Source organism: Ilyonectria robusta (assembly GCF_021365365.1).
Source record: "Ilyonectria robusta strain PMI_751 chromosome Unknown BGZ61scaffold_12, whole genome shotgun sequence".
Classification (NCBI taxonomy): Eukaryota; Fungi; Ascomycota; class Sordariomycetes; order Hypocreales; family Nectriaceae; genus Ilyonectria; species Ilyonectria robusta.
This window is the reverse complement of record NW_025764446.1, coordinates 192,719-211,045: the sequence shown is the minus strand read 5'-3', so window position 1 is coordinate 211,045 and position 18,327 is coordinate 192,719. Positions and strand designations below refer to the sequence as shown.

Sequence of the window (18,327 nt, the reverse complement as noted above, 5' to 3'; positions counted from 1 at the left end):
CCTCTGTCTTTCTCCCGTCCTTTTCTTCTCCCAGTCACCCTCGTTTTCCTTGGACCGGCCTCCTCGCCCGGTGCGAGCCCTCACCAGCGTAAACTCGTGTGTCCCTGGCGCAATCCACCTCGGCCTCCAACCGAACCAACCCCGACGCGCATTCAACGCTTTTGTCGACCACCTCTCGCAGAAGCGCTTTGTCGCTGGCTTGCACCCGTCTTACACCATGATTGAGGACAAGTATGTTGTGTCCCGCCTCGCCACCTACTCCCCGCTCAGAGATGTCTTTGCGTCTCCCCCCTCGCTCATGTCCTGTCCAGTCGAAATCCTCCATTCCTCAGCCCCATCGATTCGCTAACTTTTTGCATCAAGGTATATCGGCCTGGCACTTGCCATGTGCTCAGCTCTTGCCATTGGTATGCTTCACGGACTGTCTACTTCGATCGCGCTCATGCTAATGCTTACTCTTTAGGAACCAGTTTCGTCATCACCAAGAAAGTCCGTTACCCCTGCACCGAACCCCAACGAGCGAGCCGTCGATTCCTAGTCGAGGACCCGATAACGTTGGGCCCCATACGTGCCTCTGAACGCGCCACTGACTGTTGCACCTAGGGATTGATTCAAGTAGAGGAGCGTCATGGTGTCGAGGGTGAAGGATTTCTATACCTACGGAATCCTCTGTGGTGGGCTGGTATCGCGACTTGTGAGTCTCGTACCTCTACCTGCATTGGAGCTGCGCTAACTTGACACGCAATTCAGTGGCTACAGGAGAAGTCTGCAACTTTGCGGCATACGCCTTTGCCCCCGCGATTCTCGTCACCCCTCTCGGAGCCATCAGTGTCCTAATCGGTGCTGTCCTCGGATCTTACTTCCTTAAGGAGGAGCTGGGAACGCTGGGCAAGCTCGGTAGCGCCATCTGCCTCATCGGCGCCGTCGTCATTGTGCTCCATGCCCCTGCGGATGAGGACATTCAGACCATTGACCAGATTCTGCACTATGCCATTCAGCCAGGTATGTACACTCTTCAATGCGCGCTCTTTCGCTTGGACGCCAACTGACTCCAAATTGCAGGATTCCTTCTCTACGCCATCGCCGTCGTCGTCTTCGCGCTCATCATGATCTACAAGGTTGCCCCTGTTCACGGCAAGAAGAATGCACTCATCTACCTTTCGATCTGCTCGACCGTCGGCTCCATCTCCGTCATGTCTGTCAAGGCTTTCGGAATCGCCCTCAAGCTTACTTTTGCCGGCCACAACCAGTTCACCCACCCCTCGACCTACGTGTTCATGATTCTTACCGCCGTGTGTATCCTCACCCAGATGAACTACTTCAACAAGGCTCTGGCCGTCTTCCCCACGAACATGTAAGTTACCCATGTCTCGTTGGAATGAATACTTGCTTACCGGACACCTCCAGTGTTAACCCCCTGTACTACGTCACCTTCACTACCGCCACCCTCTGCGCGTCTTTCATCCTCTTCAGCGGTTTCAACACGACCGATCCCGTCAATACCCTCTCTCTGATCTGCGGTTTCTTGATCACTTTCACCGGTGTCTATCTGCTGAACCTCTCAAGAGGCGACCCCCACGGCCACAAGCTGATTGTTGGCCGAGGAGGATCCGATGCCACTGGTACTGATATGGTGTCCGGCCTCCAGACTCGCCTGAGCATGCAGTCCAGGCGTAGCTGTGACCCGCCGCGACACAGCGTCAGCAGCCTGCATGGCGATCGTGAAGGCCTGATTCACGCATACGACGAGGAGGAAGCCCATGGCTTCGCCCTGACTGACCTCGCCGAGGACAGCGACGACGATATGCGCCGATCTAACGGCAATGGCAAGGCACACTACGAGAACGGTATCGAGCTCAACAACCGCAAGTATGGCGACAGGTAATGCCCGCTTGGGCAATAGTGTCCCTTATATGTGAGAGCAGAGCACATGGATACTGCTGGAGGCGTCCGCCAAGTGCTATTCGCTCCAATTTTCCATCTTTTCCGTCATCTCTAGGGAACGCCATTGTACATTTCCGACGCCATTTGACCGAGCGAGAGGTTGTCGGAGCATGACCAGATGCATTCACGAATGATACATAGACGCAACGGGATTCGCAGGTGCAGGTGCCACCACCCAAAGTTGCTCATGGGGGCTGGGTCTCGGGTCAGTTGAGATGTATTGTCTACTACCACTGGAGTATGAATGGACACGGTCTTGGGAGGCGTTGACGGATCTGTATCTGAGCCAGGAAGCTGGCTCTCCTTGTATGATACCGGGGTGCATGACACGACAGGAGGAGGATACACGAAGACTCCCTTTGCCATATTTCGGGACAACAAGGGCAGAGTCTTACGCATGAGAAGATATACCAGCCACAATGCTGGTTCAATGGGATGTCAAGAGAACTGGATCGGGATGTAGTAGATTTTTTTTTCATCGAGTCGCAGGGCTTTTCGGGGTTGGGAGAAGGTTGTCATGTATTGTTTGCGCTGAGTTTTTGGATTCTTTCAAAAGGGAAGAGTAGCTTCACAAAGAGCTTAAGATACCCGGAAAAAAATCAAGAAAAAATACTCAAAAGATACTCTTACCATTTGCTCTTGATCGCAGCTCCATCGAGCAACGATCGTAGTCGCTAGGTGTCATTTTCGCGTTGTAAGGGGTGTAGTGTGTCGACGGCCAATTGAGCCCGGTTATTGCTTACTCGAAATATTCGGGAAATCCTACGCTGACGCCGATGGAGTAATTCCGTTCGTAAATTTATATAGCCCGCAAAGATCAATAACTGCCATGGCCTAGATCCCGCTGGCCAGGAGTTGACAAACAATTGTCGCTTGAGGTTACGTTTCCTAGCCTGTCGACCGTCTACGATGTACAGTTGGCTGTGCAATCCAATACCCAAATCATCACCCATGTCACAGAATAAGAGACACGAATAGAATGAGTGTTGGTAGACAGAGAGAAGACACGGGTCTCGTACGTGTCATCAGAATCTTCGGGTCTCATTTTTTTTATGCTTTGCCTACCATTACAAGCAAGAATGAAACCGTCCGTGCCCTTTAGCAGATGCAAATGATCAATTGACGCCTGAGTAGACCTCCGTCCCTCAACCTCTTTCCCAGCTCCATCATCTCATCAAACCACGGGAGATATGGGGACCGCCTATTGCTCAGCGGGCTCAGCACCCTCCTCAGCCTCCTCCTGCTGCTCGGCAACTCGTGCGTCCTGGGCGGCCTGGTTCTGGGCGGCCTTAGCGCCGTAGTCCTGGCTCACGGGCTGGACAACAGCCTGCTCCTCCTTGGGCTCGATGATGGTAACGGCATCGGGGAGAGCCTTCTGGGGACCAGCCTTGCCCTCGGGGTCGGCACCACGCATGATCTTGACCTTGATACCCAAGACACCCTGGCGGAGCAGGACGTGGCGGGTGGCGTGGTCAATGAAGTCCTTAGCGGGCTGACCTGAGTGGATCATGAAGCCGTCGGTGAACTTCATGGACTTGGCACGGGCGGCACGGAGCTTGCCGGAGACGACAACCTCGCAACCCTTGGCGCCGGACTCCATGATGAAGCGGAGGACACCATAGCAGGCACGGCGGACGGCCAGACCGTTGAGGAGCTTGTAGCGGAGAGACTCGCACTGAGCGACAGCGGACAGACCACGGTTCTGGACCTTGGCGGCGTAGAGAGAGACGGAGTTCTCGGGGAACTTGAAGCGCTTCTGGATGAGCGAGGTGAGCTCACGGATGCGGCGGCCCTGCTCTCCGAGGACCTCCTGGGTGTGGGTGGCGCGGATGATGATGTCGGTAACGGTGGGGGTGACGCGGACCTCGACGCCGGAGTAACCCTCCTCAGCGAGCTCGCGCTGGAAGAACTCGTTGAGCTCGGCGTAGAAGACACCGTCAGCGACGAACTTTCTCCGCTTGGAGCTGTTGAGATAAAACCGTCAGCAACATGATTCATGAAACTCAAGATATAATTCTTGGTGCAGTGTGCGTGGTTTTGCAAAATTGCGGCCAAAATTCCCACGACCGCGGGGTGCCTCGACGAGACGAATTATAACATCGAATCGACTCGGCGACGGCGCGCGGGACGAGAGACAAGACGACAGAGACGGGGATAAACTCACATCTGAGCACCAGGGTGAGCCATTTTGAATGATTTGGTAGGAACTGTTGTCGTGGACGGAGTTCGAGGGCTGGTTGCAGAGAAGGTTCGCGATCCGGGGACTGGAGGTGGATTGACGAGCCTCACAACGTTTGGCGGTTCTCTCAATTTTTTGGTGTGGGTTGAGCCCTAAATCTGGCTGGCACACAACCCGCGCACACAGCAGCGCAATGTGGAGGCCAGGGTGAGGAGGGGGCACCGGAACCCGGAGAAACTATTGTTCACCGGCCGGATCCAAAACCAGGGAAGGGGCAGCAGGTCACGACCATGGACCCCTGCCTGATGCGGGTCCCTCCTTCTTTCAAGGGCGCTCGGACCATGCCTGACGTCTGTCCCTTCGTCCTTTCCCTCCCCGTAGTACTACGGTATCAGGCATAAGTAGGGGCCATCCCCCCCCCCTTGTAAGGGCCCAATTTTTGGTACTGTAACAGTGCCAATTCTAATTCAGCAGGGCCTCTGTAAAGTCTTTCTTTAGCCGCCAAACGCCTTTGTAGCCAATTAAGATATCAGATGGCAGCTTAACTATATAATACTCTTTTTACTCTTATACTTCCTCTCCTTTTTAGCTGTTATTTCTGTTAACTATCCCGTAAATACCTTACTCCTAATAGTGCGAATATTTAATTCGCACTATTAAGTGACAAAATTGCGGATCCTTATAAAGTGGGGAGGAAAGCCCCTACTTATATCTGATACTGTAGTAGGTACTGTTATTAAGCCCCGTACTAGAGCCTGCAGCCTAATAAAACAAATAAAAGTATAGCTTGATATTTCATATATACCTCTGAATAAATTAATAAACTGAAAAAGAAATAAAATAATATATAGAATAGTAAGTATAATATTTAATATTATACTAAATAAAAGATAAAATAAAATATTTAATTAAATATTATTAAATTATTAATAAAATAGTAATAAAAATATAATATATCTATAGTATATAAAATTTTTATGGGGGATTTTTTGGGGGATTTTTTGGGGGGTTTAAAAAAATATCTTCAAAAAGTTTAATTAACTTAAATATAGACTTTACGGATGGTTTACCTATGTACGTCCACGGCTTGTGATGATGGACTGAGCTCGGCAACCTCACGTTAGACTCACTGCCCGGTGCCTGAGTGCGCACCCAAAGAAGCTCTTTCTCTCCCACGTTTGCCATCTCTTCCGGGTGCGCGTACTCACAGTGGTTATTGTCATCCTTCTACCATCCTCTCTGTCAGAATACCATGTCGGAGACCACATCATAGCCCCAAATATCCCGATCCTCCTGCGGTCTTTCTTACCTCATCTCCGACTTGGCGATCCCGGTCTACACCTCTACATCCTCCAAGCAGCATTTCCTTATTCGACAGTGGAATAAGCCAGACGCCTTCCTTTGCGCGTAGTCAGCCACTACAATGGAGGCTCGAAAGGTATGCGCAAACCGCTATTCCCCCCCTCTCTTTGCCTCTCGTCTTAGGCCCGTCGGATCTCTTTACTTTAGTGTCCTAACATCGCTTGCTCGCCTAGATCGTCGAGAACATCCAGGGCATCTACGGTGGCCAGACGACCAACGGCACGATTCGCCTGACCGACTACCATCTCGTCTTCTCCGCCCCCATCGACCAGTCCGGTACTCCCGCCGCCTCTCAACCGAATCCTCCGGGGGGTCCGCCCAAAGTCCGCGAGCGATGGATCACGTTCCCCATGATTTGCTACTGCACATTCCGCCCGGTACCTCCAGGTTCTCGACAAGCTCCATCGATCCGTCTAAGATGCCGCGACTTCACATTCGTAACCTTCAACTTCGCCGATGGTGACGCCGCGCGCGACACGTTCGACTTCATCAGAGCGCGAACTTGCAAGTTGGGCACCGTCGAGAAGCTATATGCCTTCAGTCACAAACCGTTGAAGCACGAGAGGGCAGTCAACGGTTGGGCGGTCTACGACCCGAGGGCGGAGTTCCGCCGGCAGGGAATCAGTGAGAAGCTGCCGGATAGAGGGTGGAGGATCACCCACATCAACAAGGACTATACATTTTGCGACACCTATCCCGCCTTCTTGGTTGTCCCCTCCAAGATCTCCGATAATGTCCTCAAGTACGCGAGGGAATTTCGATCCCGTAATCGCGTTCCCGCACTATCATACATCCACCCCATCAACAACTGCACCATTACACGAAGCTCACAGCCCTTGGCGGGAATCACGAGGAAAACAAATGTGCAGGATGAGAAATTGGTAGCGGCTTCTTTCTCGGCACTGATGCCAGCTGGCTCTGAGGATAGCACACCACTTTCGAGTCAACCCGATATCTCTAATGGGGGCTCCTTTTTAGAACGAGAGCTCTCTGAAACTGAGCGCTATGAGGAAGAGCTCATCTCGAAATCGGCTGCTGTCTATGACGAGAAAACTGGAAAGCGCCTCTTGTACGGCGCCCAGCAGAGCAACCTCATCGTGGATGCTCGTCCGACCATCAACGCCATGGTGAACCAGGTCCAGGGGATGGGTTCAGAGAACATGGACAAGTACAAGTTCGCACGGAAGATTTTCCTTAGTATCGAGAATATCCACGTTATGCGAAGCTCCCTTGCTAAAGTCATTGACGCTATCAAGGACGCCGATATCTCGCCTTTGCCGCCGAGTAAGGAGCTGCTACATCAAAGTGGCTGGTTGCGACACATCCACGACGTCCTCGACGGCTCGGCCATCATCACGCGGCAGGTGGGGATCAACCACTCCCATGTCTTGATTCACTGTTCCGACGGCTGGGATCGTACAAGTCAGCTCAGTGCCTTAGCCCAGATTATGTTGGATCCCTACTACCGTACCATGGAGGGCTTCATTGTCCTGGTCGAGAAGGACTGGCTCTCCTTTGGCCACATGTTCCGGCTCCGGTCCGGGCACCTGAACCATGAGGATTGGTTTACGATCCAGAAGGATGCATTGGCCGGCGCCAAGGTGCAACCGGGGGAGAATGACGGGCGGAACGATGCTTTCCAGAACGTCCTTAGCGGCGCGAAACGATTCTTCAACCAGAACCTAAATCAGAACAAGGACGATGGAGACCTTGATACCATCAGTGAAACGGCGTCTGGGAAGGTTGTCAACGAAGAGGCAACGACTCCTAAGATGATCAGCCCTGTCTTCCATCAATTCCTAGACTGCACCTACCAACTCCTGCGGCAGAACAAGACGCGATTTGAGTATAATGAGCGATTCCTGCGCCGCCTCCTATATCACCTGTACTCGTGTCAGTACGGTACCTTCTTGTATAACTCGGAGAAACAGAGACATGATGCTCGAGCGCCCGAGCGAACATCTTCGGTGTGGGATTACTTCCTCTGCCGAAAAGCCGAGTTCACGAACCCCGATTTCGACCCCACGATTGATGACCACGTCAAGGGCCAAGAGAGGATTATCCTGCCCCGGCTGAAGGAGATTCGGTGGTGGCACCAATTGTTCGGACGAACCGAGGATGAGATGAACGGAGCGCTTAATGCAGCAGCTACCGCCGAGAACGACCGACAAGCTGCCATCTCAAGCTTCCAGTACCCCAGCGTAGCCCATGCCGAGCAGGAGCCTAGGTCGTCAAGCACCAGCTCAGACAACCCTTCACTTGCAGGAAATCGGTCCGTTCTAGCTGGTGTCGAGAATGCGCACGAGGCTCTGACGCCCGACACACGGCACGCCACTATGGAACGAAGCGCATCGGCAGAGGGCGGCAATGCCTTCGCCGCAATCCGAGAGGGTATCACAGGCCTAAACCTGGGGAAGAACATGCTTGCAACCTTTGGCCAAGGCGAAGCATCATCGTCCAGCTCGACCCCCGCACCCACCCGCACTCGTAGTGACCAAGAACTGCGGGAGATGGCATAGAAGGTCATGTTTCCGGCGCCGGCCGCCGGTCCGTACTTGATCGTCGAGACCCAAGACTCCGTCCGGTACGCCTGTCCCAGGCCGCGATCCCCCGCGGCGCCGATATCGACGGCTCAAGACGTGACGTCCTCGACCCACGACCAAGGTAGTGGACCCAGCTTCCACAGCGTACCGAGCGACCTGAGTGGCGAGTGGGAGTGCATCCAGCGGCGCGAAGCCGATCGTGACACCCAGCCCGGCTGTCTAGAAGGACAAGTGAACGCGAGCTTCTCCTCGTGGAGGTGCCCTAGATTGACGCCAGAGATTTGGCACCCGCATGGCGACCAGCAGTCATCTCCAGCGATGACTCTGAGGGAAACACTGCTAAAGGACGGCGAGAGACGTGGCGTGGCCAGGTCATCAGCTTGAGTATCTAACTGTCCTGACTTCGTTTCCAGTTATGGAATCGCGGCGTTCTGCTAATGGTCTTGGCCTCTGTGGCACTGTGTTTGCGGTGTCTGGGTGTTGCGCTGGTGAATCAGAAGCGAAATAATTAAATGAGAAGTATTGGTGACAGAGCGTGCATTGTTGCAATCAGGACCTTTCGGTGGGCCTCAAAAGGCCATCTAGTCCAGGTATTAGAATTACAACTCATTAAGGAGTCACTTCCAGGGGCGCACAAGTCATCCTGATGAATAAAACCAATACAGCCCACAAGGATCACGTACCTTTGTGCCATTGCCATCAGAGCCTAGGTACGTAGGTACATTGAGTTCTTCCTAAAATATATAATGAAATGGGAACTAATACTTCTCCTAATCTTTAGGGAGTAGGTATGTTTAGGTAGGGAGTATGTTTAGGGAGTCTGTCCAAGTATTATACAATCGAAACTTGATGCTGATTGTCATAATGAGGAGTGAAGTAAATGGTAAAGATACCACCAATACACACCTTTAATCACTGTGGCCTATATATCAGCAGGTATGCAAATAAATTGTGTCCTTTATCTCATCGTGTAGTTTTTTTTTTTGTCTATCTCATAACGTCATCCCGGGCGTGACAACGTCTTCTACATGCGTGAGTTTGGTGGACGGTTACCAGATCCTCTTGGACATGTTTGCAATGTGGGCAAAGTGGTCTAGTCTGCCCTCAGATCTCCGTGGTGTCACTCCCCTTCGTTCGCTTTCGTCTGAGCCATCTACGATCCGCAGCTTGAACCCATGCTCTTTTCGCCCTGACCCCCTCTTCTAAACTCTCACCAAGTCCTCTACAAGAAATACTCAATGTTGACCTCCAAAGTGCTAACGGGGTACCTGAAACGAAGTCAGTATCAGTTGTGTCGTTGTAAGGGTGGATATCTTCTCGGGTACTCACTTCAAATCAAACTTCTCCAACACGGTGGGATGCAGGACACCGAACTCGCCGATGCGCGCCTCCTTTCCGCCGTAGCGGAGGTAGACAGCAGCAGCGTGGCCGGGGAAGAAGGTAGGATCATCGAGCTCCTCGATCCAGTAGCCGTCCGGTTTACTAGGGTCTTCCTGGGTGAGGAAGGACGTGCGAAGCATGAGCAGGACGCGATCGAGAAGACCATGGACAATCTCAAAGCCGCTCGTTCGGCCGTACCAAGCGGCGGAGAAGTGGCGCTCGTTGCGGGCCCTGCGCTCCAGGGACTCGTCCTTAAAGACAACGTCGGAGACCTCAAAGATCTTCATGGGGACGCTGTGGCCCTTGTTCTCACGGATGGTCTTGAGAAGACCAGGCAGGAGTGTCGACCGCACGACCTGGTACTCGGCGGTCTTGGGGTTGGCCAGGCGGACCACGGTGTTGCCGTCATCCTTGCGGTTCAGCCAGGAAAAGTTCTCATCGTGACTGCACAGGCTCAGAGGCAAGACCTCACTCCAGCCGGCCATGGCGGACTCGGTTCGGATAATGTCACTGAGCTTGTTGACCGGCAAGGGGGCACCAACAGTGGCACTACGGGTGGGAGCGGTGCGGGGGAGGTTGTTGTAGCCATAGCACACGGCGAGATCCTCCATGATGTCGCATTGGTGAAGGACATCGGCGCGGGTGGGAGGAATGGAAACCTCGAGGATGTTGGAGTCCTTCTCTGAGAGCTTGCAGGTGTATGACATCTTAGCGAGAAGCTTGCAGAGGTTCTCGGTGGACTCGTTGAGGCCGGTACAGCTGTTGAGGTAGTCAATCTCAACGTCGAAGACTCGAGGCTTGAAAGTGGGGGTGACGCGAGTGAGGTTGTTGTGCTCCGAAATGATCTTGATGGGCTCGACGGTGAAGGGGTCGGCGCAGTACATGGAGAACATGGTGACCATCATGTCAGTGACAATCTCCAGCTTGGTGAGGTCGGTGGCGGTGATCTCGATGAAGACGTTGGTGGTTTCAACAGTAATCTTGGAGTGGTCGCCGTTGATGATGGGGGGCAACGATCCGACAATCTTGTCGGAGTCGAAGATGACTGGGTACACGGGGGCATCGCGGATGATATGAAGGTAGCGACCCAGGTGCTTGTCGTTCTCGTAGAAGGTCATCAACTCCTCAGCGTTCATCTCCTTCGTCTGGTTGAGGGGGGTGAACTTGATGTCCTTCGGGACCAGGGCCTCATAGGTGAAGGGGCCCTTGACGGTGTCGAGATCATGGGTACCGATAGAGACGAGGGTTCGGTTGCGGGCCAGATTCTGGTGGAGCTTGTCTTGTAGGGCGATGAACGACTCGTAGCGGTCCTGTGTGAACTTGATGTTGCGCAGGATGGCGCCAGCGACATAGGGGCGGACCTGGTCAGTCTCGGGGTAGACGGTGATGATCTGCAGGTTGCCATCCTTGGGCTCGACGACACGGAAATTGGGAGGAGGGACGTGGCCGCGGAAGATGTTGAGGTTTAGGGCGATGCCCTCGAAGCAGAGCATATCATAGCGGTTGGCGGGGATCTCGATCTTGAGTTGAGGAGGCTCCTGGACGCCATTGACGATGGGGCGGGTGTCGTTCTCGGTATCTTCGTCAAGCTCGATGCCGAATTCGAAGCAGAGGTCCTCGAACTCCTCGGTCGTAAATCTGTTGCGCACAGAAGTGACTCGGTCAGTACGGCTGGTTGCATCTCACAGTCGACACAGGGTGATGGAGGGGGGGTAATGAGGGGCATCATGATCCGCACTTTTGACCGAGGGCCTCGTAGAGCTTGTACTTGTCGACGGAGATGGTAGGCATGGTGAAGTAGAGGACTCAGTCGCAGCCTCTGGCCTGGGTGGTGATCCTGTCCAAGAATTGTAGGCGTGGATAGCTCTCGTCGGTTGGGACTGAGCGTGTCGACGTGGGACGTGGGCCAGGGCGTGTGGATTCCCACTGACTGAGTCACAGGAAATTTTGGGGATGGACGTCGTTCGCAGCAAGGCATCGTTCAGTGAGGGACGCTGCTAGGATATGATGAGACTTTGGCTTTAGCAGCTACTGCTCACTAAAAGAAAGTACCGTGCTAGCGGCGACCTGGCGGGGTGATTTCTTGCCCGGATCATCGATGCTCCAAGTCCCGGCGTCAGTTTTGACGTCGTGTGGCTGGTGAGGGGCAGCAGCTGCCGCTGTGACAGACACTGGGTCTCTTTGGGTTAGCGCCCCACGTGATTCTGGGGACGGCGATTAAGCTGAACGGTGGGGCCACTCAACGTCACCATTCCAGGAGCTGAAGGAGCTGAAGAGCTGAAGAGCTGAAGGTGCCAGCTATTGAGGCCTTTGCAAAAAAGCGCTTGTTTGTACTTATCACAGGGTAACATTAGCGATTGGATTGGTTTTTCCTCAGACGCAAGTTGCAAGAATTATAGGTCCCTCCCTGAATGTATTCTTGGTTGGGCACCACCTACCAGAAATAGAAAGGCTTGGCGCTCGAGCAAAACCTCATCAATCTGAGACAAAAGACGGAAAACAACAGGTCTCAACAGCTTCCATTCTTCCTACCATAAATTTGAGCAACCACTGGACCATTCTCCGTCTCCATCATAGCAACTATCTGTGTTGTGTGTTGCCACGTTTCTGCTACCCGCTCACCTCTCAAAGCAACGGAGCGGCCGACTGCAGAGTGACATCGGTATCACCATTACACGAACTGGACAGGACGAAAAGGAGGATGGACGTCATCGGCTTCCCTGCCGGAAGTTTTGTACCCTTGCAGATTTTGATATTATTTGAATCTGCAAAGAGATGGGATGGGTTACACTGCGAATTGATCCTGGAGCTTGAGATTAGCCGACCACCTCAGTACACGCTCCCACGAGCGATTTCACGCAAGTGAGCGTCCGTGCGGGTGGCCCTGGAGACGTGGCGAAGAGGACCTGAGCTGACGGTAATCTGCTGGGCGAGGCCCTATCAAAAAACAAATATGGATGGATCCATCCCAAAGGCCTTGACTAATTTGGCCCGGATTCCTTTGACAGTCGGAGAGGGGGAGCCGACTTGCGATCCCCCCAAAACGCCCCAGCGCCCGGGTGCAATTTTTTAAAAACTTGTGCGTGTCGCCTGCGTGCCTATCACGGCATCCCATTCGTGGTTGGAGGCTGTGACTGGTGCTTGCTGTGATGGCCACTGTAGCTCATCGCTGGGGGTGGCCTACGAATCCAATGAGATGAGGAGCCACAACGCGCCTCCCCACCCCAGCCACACCAACCTAAACCGCCCCTGGTGGCTATTTCCCTCCTCCCCTCCTTTGGCCTCCCCCCTGTTGCCAGCTACAGCCTCAAGTCCGTTAGCAGCAGTGTCGAATATATGGCCGAGCTTGGTCATGAACGCAGAGATCATTCTTAGGTTGATGGCGTTGTCGTCCACGAGCAGGAAGCTGACTTGTTTGCTTGGGGTTTCCAAGGACTCGAAAGGATCTGTTCGTTCCGAAGTGCCTGGGTGTGGCGTGGACAAGACCCTGCTGGGCAACGATATCTTCTGAGCTTTGCTCTCGACTTATGCCCCTGCAGACGATATGTCACTCGAGCCCATGTCCGACTTTTAAGTACTCATGGCTAACTTTTGTAACGACCTAGGCGACGAAGCCTGCTCCGTGGCCCATCATTTCATTATGAGCGACAAAATTATGGCTATCTTATACGGGCAGATCCTAGTAGTTTGTGTTAGCTACTGTGATGGTGATCAAAGAGCGTGGTAAATGTGTGACATACGGCTGAGACATGAACTCGACAAGATCGTAACTAGGCTTACTAACTAATCTGCATTTAGCTTTTAGCTAGCTGAACTATAGCGAAGATTGTGATGAAGTTGTTAAAGCACAGTGTGAACTCAAGGTCGCATTAGTTATTAAAGGAAGGGGAAGGTTAAGGTGATTCAAGGTGATGCTCACTGAGCAAGGGTAATTAAAGCCTGAGCAAGAGCAGTGGTGCTGACTAATTAGGCCAGACACCGGGCGACCCCTACCTGCCCCGGACCCGGTGCGTTTAGCATCACGTGATACCTTGCACCAGATCCGGTACAAATAGCATTCCTTATATAAGTAGCGAGAGCGCCAATAGCTAGAGCGCCTATAGCTCTCTATACTTATAGAGGCTATAGCAGCTATCTTTTAACCTTTTAGTAGCTATAGTATCTACAGCTTCTAGCAGCTATATTATTTAAATATTATATATAAGAAGCTGAAAATACTATAGCTACTGGAAAATTATAATACTATAGATACTATTACTGCTAAAAGATTAAAGTACTATAGATACTGTAGCTGCTAGAAGGTTAAAGTGCTATAGGTGCTATAGCTGCTGGAAGATTAGGGCGCTATAGGCGCTGTAGCTGCTAGAAGCTTAGGATGCTATTGGTGCTCTCGCTACTTACATAAGGAATGCTATTTGCACCGGATCCGGTGCGAGATATCACGTGATGCTAAACGCACCGGGTCCGGGGCAGGTAGGGGTCGCTATGACACCGGCCTCTTAATTTTCGTGGTAGACTAGGTACCTAGGTACCTAGGTACCCAGATCACAGAGCACTCACCCACCATCTTAGGTACCCACCGACCTGCCTAAACCCACCCGCTGCCCGCTACCGCCCGCCACCACCGCTGCTGCCACTGTTGTCAAAGAGCCTCTCTCCCTCTCTCCTCTCGCCCCGACGGCCAACTCAGAACATCTCCCTCCCTCATTTCATTCACATGTCCACGGCCACGGCCTCGACCTCCACGACCGCATCCCCGTCCGCGTCTCCGGCCACATCCATCTCCGCCCGATTCTCGTCCTCGCCGGTCAGTCGCTGTCCGATATCGCGCTGACCTGCCTCTCCGCTTGGCCGTCTCGCCTGCCAAAAATCGTGTGTTGGGACTCCGCGCAAATCATTGCATCACCCACCCGCACGCGATCCACCCCCCATCTCCATCCTCCTACCACTCCTCCCTGACGACCACTTCGCTTCCGCCGAGACGCTGCCCGCCTCCCTCGACACTTCCGCGATCCTGCCGCCCTGCACGCCCTGCACGCCATGGCTGACGCGCCCAACTCCAGCGATGAGCTGTACCCCATCGCAGTCCTCATCGACGAGCTAAAGGTATGGCGGTGACGCCACGCTATCCTGCTGCCGCTGCCTCAGCTGCCTCTGCTGCCTCTGCTGCTCCTGCTGACCTCCGTTCCCCGCCAGCACGACGATGTTTTGCTCCGTCTCAACGCCATCCACCGTCTCTCAACCATTGCCCTCGCCCTCGGCGCCGAGCGAACCCGCGAGGAGCTCATCCCCTTCCTCGATGGTCAGTCAAATCTTCGCCTGCCGCCCCTCGTCCTTGCTGCGTCCCTGCTGCGTCCCTGCTGCGCCCCTGTTTCGTCCACCCAGCCATGATAGAACAGCTCCCCTAACCATCAAACATTTACAGAGTCCGTGGAAGATGAGGATGAGGTTTTGGTCGCCCTGAGCGAGGAGCTCGGTGGTTTCGTCGAGTACGTTGGCGGTCCCCAGTGGGGTCACGTCCTGCTCTCGCCCCTTGAGAACCTCGCCGCCATCGAAGAGCCCGTCGTGCGCGACAAGGTAAATTCACGCTTCCCCGTCTTCGCCATCCTCTCCTCGCCATCCTAACCATTCCACACCCAGGCCGTCGAGTCCCTCAACAAGATCTGCAGCGAGCTCTCGTCGCAACAAGTCGAGGAATACTTTATCCCCCTCACCATCCGCCTCGCCAAGGCCGATTGGTTCACATCCAAGGTCTCGGGATGCGGCCTCTTCACAACCCCCTACAAGAAGGTCTCACCTCCCATCCAGGAGCAGCTGCGCCAACAATTCGGCCTTTTGGTCCACGATGAGACCCCCATGGTCCGCCGTCAGGCCGCCACCAACCTGGCCAAGTTCGTCAAAGAAATGCCAGCCGCCATCGTTGTCGATGAAATGATACCCCTCTTCCAACACCTTGCTCAAGACGACCAGGACAGCGTCCGGTTATTGACAGTCGAGATCCTCATTTCCGTCGCCGAGGCCGTTCCCAAGGAGCAGCAGTCAAGCCATGGTGTCCTCCTCACGTCGCTGCGCAACTTGATAGAAGACAAGAGCTGGAGGGTCCGATATATGATTGCGGATCGATTTGAAAAGGTACACCGGAGATGCCCAGTCCTAGTCGCTGCCTACACATGATGCTAATCTATTGTCTCCCACAGATCGCCAAGGCTGTTGACGAGGAAGTCGTTTCGAGGGATCTCGTCCCCGCATTCGTAAAGCTCCTCAAGGACAACGAAGCCGAGGTCCGAACCGCTATCGCTGGCCAAATCCCCGGCTTCTGCGCCCTCGTCGACCGCAACACGCTCCTCAATGACATCATGAGCAGCATCGAAGACCTCGTGTCCGATACCTCCCAGCACGTCCGAGCTGCTCTGGGCACCCAGATCAGCGGCCTAGCTCCTATCCTTGGAAAGCAAGAGTACGTCCAACGCCCCTGTTTGCTGTCTGACCCATGCTTACGTCTACTACAGAACTATCGACCACCTGCTCCCTATGTTCCTTCAGATGCTCAAGGATGAGTTCCCCGAGGTCAGGCTCCACATCATCTCGAAGCTGGAGCTCGTCAACCAAGGTACTTGGTCCCAACATCCCTGCGCGTTGAGACCCCCGGCAAGCTAACAAGGACTAGTGATTGGCATCGATCTCCTCTCGCAGTCTCTCCTCCCTGCCATCGTGCAGTTGGCCGAGGACAAGCAGTGGCGAGTGCGCCTGGCCATCATCGAGTACATCCCGCTCCTCGCCAGCCAGCTAGGCGTCCAGTTCTTCGACGAGAAGCTCAGCACTCTGTGCATGGGGTGGCTCGGAGATACCGTCTTCTCAATCCGTGAGGCGGCAACCCACAACCTGAAGAAGCTGACGGAGGTGTTCGGTGTGGAGTGGGCCAGCGAGGCGATCATCCCCAAGGTCATGGCTATGGGCAACCACCCCAACTATCTCTACCGAATGACGACCTGCTTTGCCATCTCGGTAAGGCGCTGCGCTTTTTTCCCTGTGGTGGATTTCTAGCTAACCAAGACATTTGTGTAGACTCTGGCGACGGTGGTGAGCATGGATGTGATTGCCAAGTCCATCTTGCCCATGCTGGACAAGCTGGTCGGCGACGATATCCCCAACATTCGGTTCAACGTTGCCAAGACGTATGCCGTCCTGATCGAGGTTCTGCGACGCCTACCCGACGAAGGAACGATGTACGACCTGGAGAAGCAGAGCGCCGAGATCGTGCCGTCACCGCGGGGCATGGAGCTGATCCAACAGAGGGTCGTACCCAACCTGGGCAAGCTGCAGAAGGACGATGATGTGGACGTGCGGTACTTTGCGACAACGGCGGCGGCGGCCGTGACAGGACCCATTGCGGGTGGAGAGCCTATGAATACATCACCATAGATGAGAGACGTAATGAAGCAATTCTTGTTGCCACGACAGCTATTTTCGTTGCCCCTGTTTTACGACTCTGTGGCCAGAGGACATGGAACCATGCGGCGGCGCGCATTGCATTCTAGAGGCTAGGGCGAGGCACGGCGAATGGATATGCACCCGGATGTTTTGCGCAGACGAAAGAAAACTGCTGAAGGGTGACGAGAGTGATGAGGGGATGAGGTTCACAAGAGTGAGGGGAGTGATGAAAGTGACAAAGAGTGCGTGGCCAACAGGCGGGCTGGGTCAGCAGGAGTGCTGGTGTTGAGGCTAGAACCCAACGGTCCGGTCATCGACTGGAACCCAAATACCGATGTATGATACACAGAGTTTACAGAGATGATGGAGTGAATGGTACTTGCATTTGCACTAGGTGCTGAAGTCAGCACGCAACCGTGAGAGTGTCATTTCGAAGGGGGTATCTTGATTTTATATTCATTCTACTATGCATCAACACCGACGCCTGCCTACGCCTACACCCTGCGGAAACACAGAGTGCTGATGGTCTGCCCCTTGGCACCGCCGAAGCTGAAGGACTTGTACTCGACCTTGCCGGCAAGGTCGAAGCCGTCGTCGCCCCGGCGCTCGAACCAGCCCTGCAACTCCGACTCGGTCCAGTTGCAGCTCGTAACGAGGAAGATGCCGCCCTTCTTGACTAGATGCAGAACGCGGTCCCGATATCCCTCGCAAAGGCGTCGGCCCTGGGCGTCCTGTTCGTCGCTGAGGCAGATGGCGTCGAAGGTGCCCTTGTCCAAGACAATATCCCAACCGTCGGCCTGGGGCCCGCTGAGGACGGTGTCGAAGGGCCCGGCGATGACGTCCCACTCCTGGAACTCGACGGGGTTGGGAGAATCGGCGTCGGGCTCGGCGTCGGCTTCGGCTTGCTTGGCCACGGTGATCTGGCGCGCGAGGGCGATGCTCTGCGGGCTGTAGTCGACGCCCAGGGCGCGTCCCGGCCAGGATTCGTCGCGGAGGGCAAAGAGGAGGGAGCCGTTGCCGCAACCGAGATCGAGGAAGGTGGCGTCGTCGCGAGAGATGGTCAGGTCGTCGACGAGCAACTCGAGGTCGCCGTCGGCCAGGCGGTCGAGGAAGTCGAGGATCTTGGTCTCAGCGTCGGAGTCGTCGAACCAGACGGTACCGATGTCGGACGGGTCTGCGGCGTGGTTGGAGATTTCGCGGGTATAGAGGGTATCCCAGCTGTTCGTGGCGGTGTTAGTTGGGAGGGGAAATAAAGCAAGGTGGGATCGGTTGGACGAACTATTCCTTTGTGCCAAGCTTGGAAGGCTCAAGGTGCTGGGGTTGATCGAGTGAGGCCATTGCGAGCGGGCGGTGCAGGGGAAGAGCGCAAGTCTATGAGTGTGAGGGCTTGAACCTGAAGATTTGGACGACGAAGCTATTGTGACCCTCGTTCTTCGTTCTTGGTGGGGGTGGTGATGCACGGCCTAAACCGGCAGGCGGTGAGACGTG

General features: G+C 54.3%; 6 protein-coding genes across 6 annotated transcripts; 3 read left to right on the top strand and 3 right to left on the bottom strand.

The window, feature by feature from the left end:
• Positions 1-217: 217 nt before the first annotated feature.
• Positions 218-1,885, top strand: BGZ61DRAFT_494690 (magnesium transporter NIPA-domain-containing protein; the record flags this gene model as incomplete). Its single annotated transcript, XM_046250794.1, has 7 exons — positions 218-231; positions 364-407; positions 464-489; positions 604-694; positions 751-1,002; positions 1,063-1,354; positions 1,408-1,885. The coding sequence occupies 7 exons, from the start codon at positions 218-220 to the stop codon at positions 1,883-1,885; spliced, it is 1,197 nt and encodes a 398-aa protein (XP_046103077.1).
• Positions 1,886-3,145: 1,260 nt separating this feature from the next.
• On the bottom strand, positions 3,146-4,131 carry BGZ61DRAFT_478955 (ribosomal protein S3; the record flags this gene model as incomplete). Its single annotated transcript, XM_046249062.1, has 2 exons — positions 3,146-3,908; positions 4,109-4,131. The coding sequence occupies 2 exons, from the start codon at positions 4,129-4,131 to the stop codon at positions 3,146-3,148; spliced, it is 786 nt and encodes a 261-aa protein (XP_046103076.1).
• A 1,415-nt stretch (positions 4,132-5,546) lies between these two features.
• Positions 5,547-8,004, top strand: BGZ61DRAFT_494688 (protein-tyrosine phosphatase-like protein; the record flags this gene model as incomplete). The annotated part of the gene is made up of 2 exons (XM_046250793.1): positions 5,547-5,561; positions 5,659-8,004. The coding sequence occupies 2 exons, from the start codon at positions 5,547-5,549 to the stop codon at positions 8,002-8,004; spliced, it is 2,361 nt and encodes a 786-aa protein (XP_046103075.1).
• Positions 8,005-8,957: 953 nt separating this feature from the next.
• BGZ61DRAFT_453509 (uncharacterized protein) lies at positions 8,958-11,428 on the bottom strand. Its single transcript, XM_046246083.1, has 3 exons — positions 11,147-11,428; positions 9,358-11,046; positions 8,958-9,296 (listed from the first exon to the last, which is right to left on the bottom strand). Exons 1-3 carry the CDS (start codon positions 11,197-11,199, stop codon positions 9,251-9,253), a joined length of 1,788 nt encoding a protein of 595 aa, XP_046103074.1. The 5' UTR covers positions 11,200-11,428; the 3' UTR covers positions 8,958-9,250.
• Positions 11,429-14,037: 2,609 nt separating this feature from the next.
• BGZ61DRAFT_453503 (armadillo-type protein) lies at positions 14,038-17,275 on the top strand. Its single transcript, XM_046246082.1, has 8 exons — positions 14,038-14,514; positions 14,605-14,710; positions 14,834-14,985; positions 15,049-15,540; positions 15,606-15,865; positions 15,918-16,018; positions 16,076-16,413; positions 16,474-17,275. The coding sequence occupies exons 1-8, from the start codon at positions 14,449-14,451 to the stop codon at positions 16,828-16,830; spliced, it is 1,872 nt and encodes a 623-aa protein (XP_046103073.1). The 5' UTR covers positions 14,038-14,448; the 3' UTR covers positions 16,831-17,275.
• Positions 17,276-17,333: 58 nt separating this feature from the next.
• On the bottom strand, positions 17,334-18,177 carry BGZ61DRAFT_354542 (S-adenosyl-L-methionine-dependent methyltransferase; the record flags this gene model as incomplete). The annotated part of the gene is made up of 2 exons (XM_046240620.1): positions 17,334-18,057; positions 18,119-18,177. 2 exons carry the CDS (start codon positions 18,175-18,177, stop codon positions 17,334-17,336), a joined length of 783 nt encoding a protein of 260 aa, XP_046103072.1.
• Between the last annotated feature and the right edge of the window lie 150 nt (positions 18,178-18,327).

Bases quoted from the DNA above. Each gene is read 5' to 3' on its own strand.
- BGZ61DRAFT_453509 (XM_046246083.1), bottom strand. From the start codon at position 11,199: ATGCCTACCATCTCCGTCGACAAGTACAAGCTCTACGAGGCCCTCGGT. The intron at 11,047-11,146 runs GTGCGGATCATG...TGTGCGCAACAG, and splicing joins TACGAGGCCCTCGGTCAAAA to ATTTACGACCGAGGAGTTCG. The intron at 9,297-9,357 runs GTGAGTACCCGA...ACTTCGTTTCAG, and splicing joins TTGGAGAAGTTTGATTTGAA to GTACCCCGTTAGCACTTTGG.
- BGZ61DRAFT_453503 (XM_046246082.1), top strand. From the start codon at position 14,449: ATGGCTGACGCGCCCAACTCCAGCGATGAGCTGTACCCCATCGCAGTC. The intron at 14,515-14,604 runs GTATGGCGGTGA...GTTCCCCGCCAG, and splicing joins TCCTCATCGACGAGCTAAAG to CACGACGATGTTTTGCTCCG. The intron at 15,866-15,917 runs GTACGTCCAACG...CGTCTACTACAG, and splicing joins CCTATCCTTGGAAAGCAAGA to AACTATCGACCACCTGCTCC.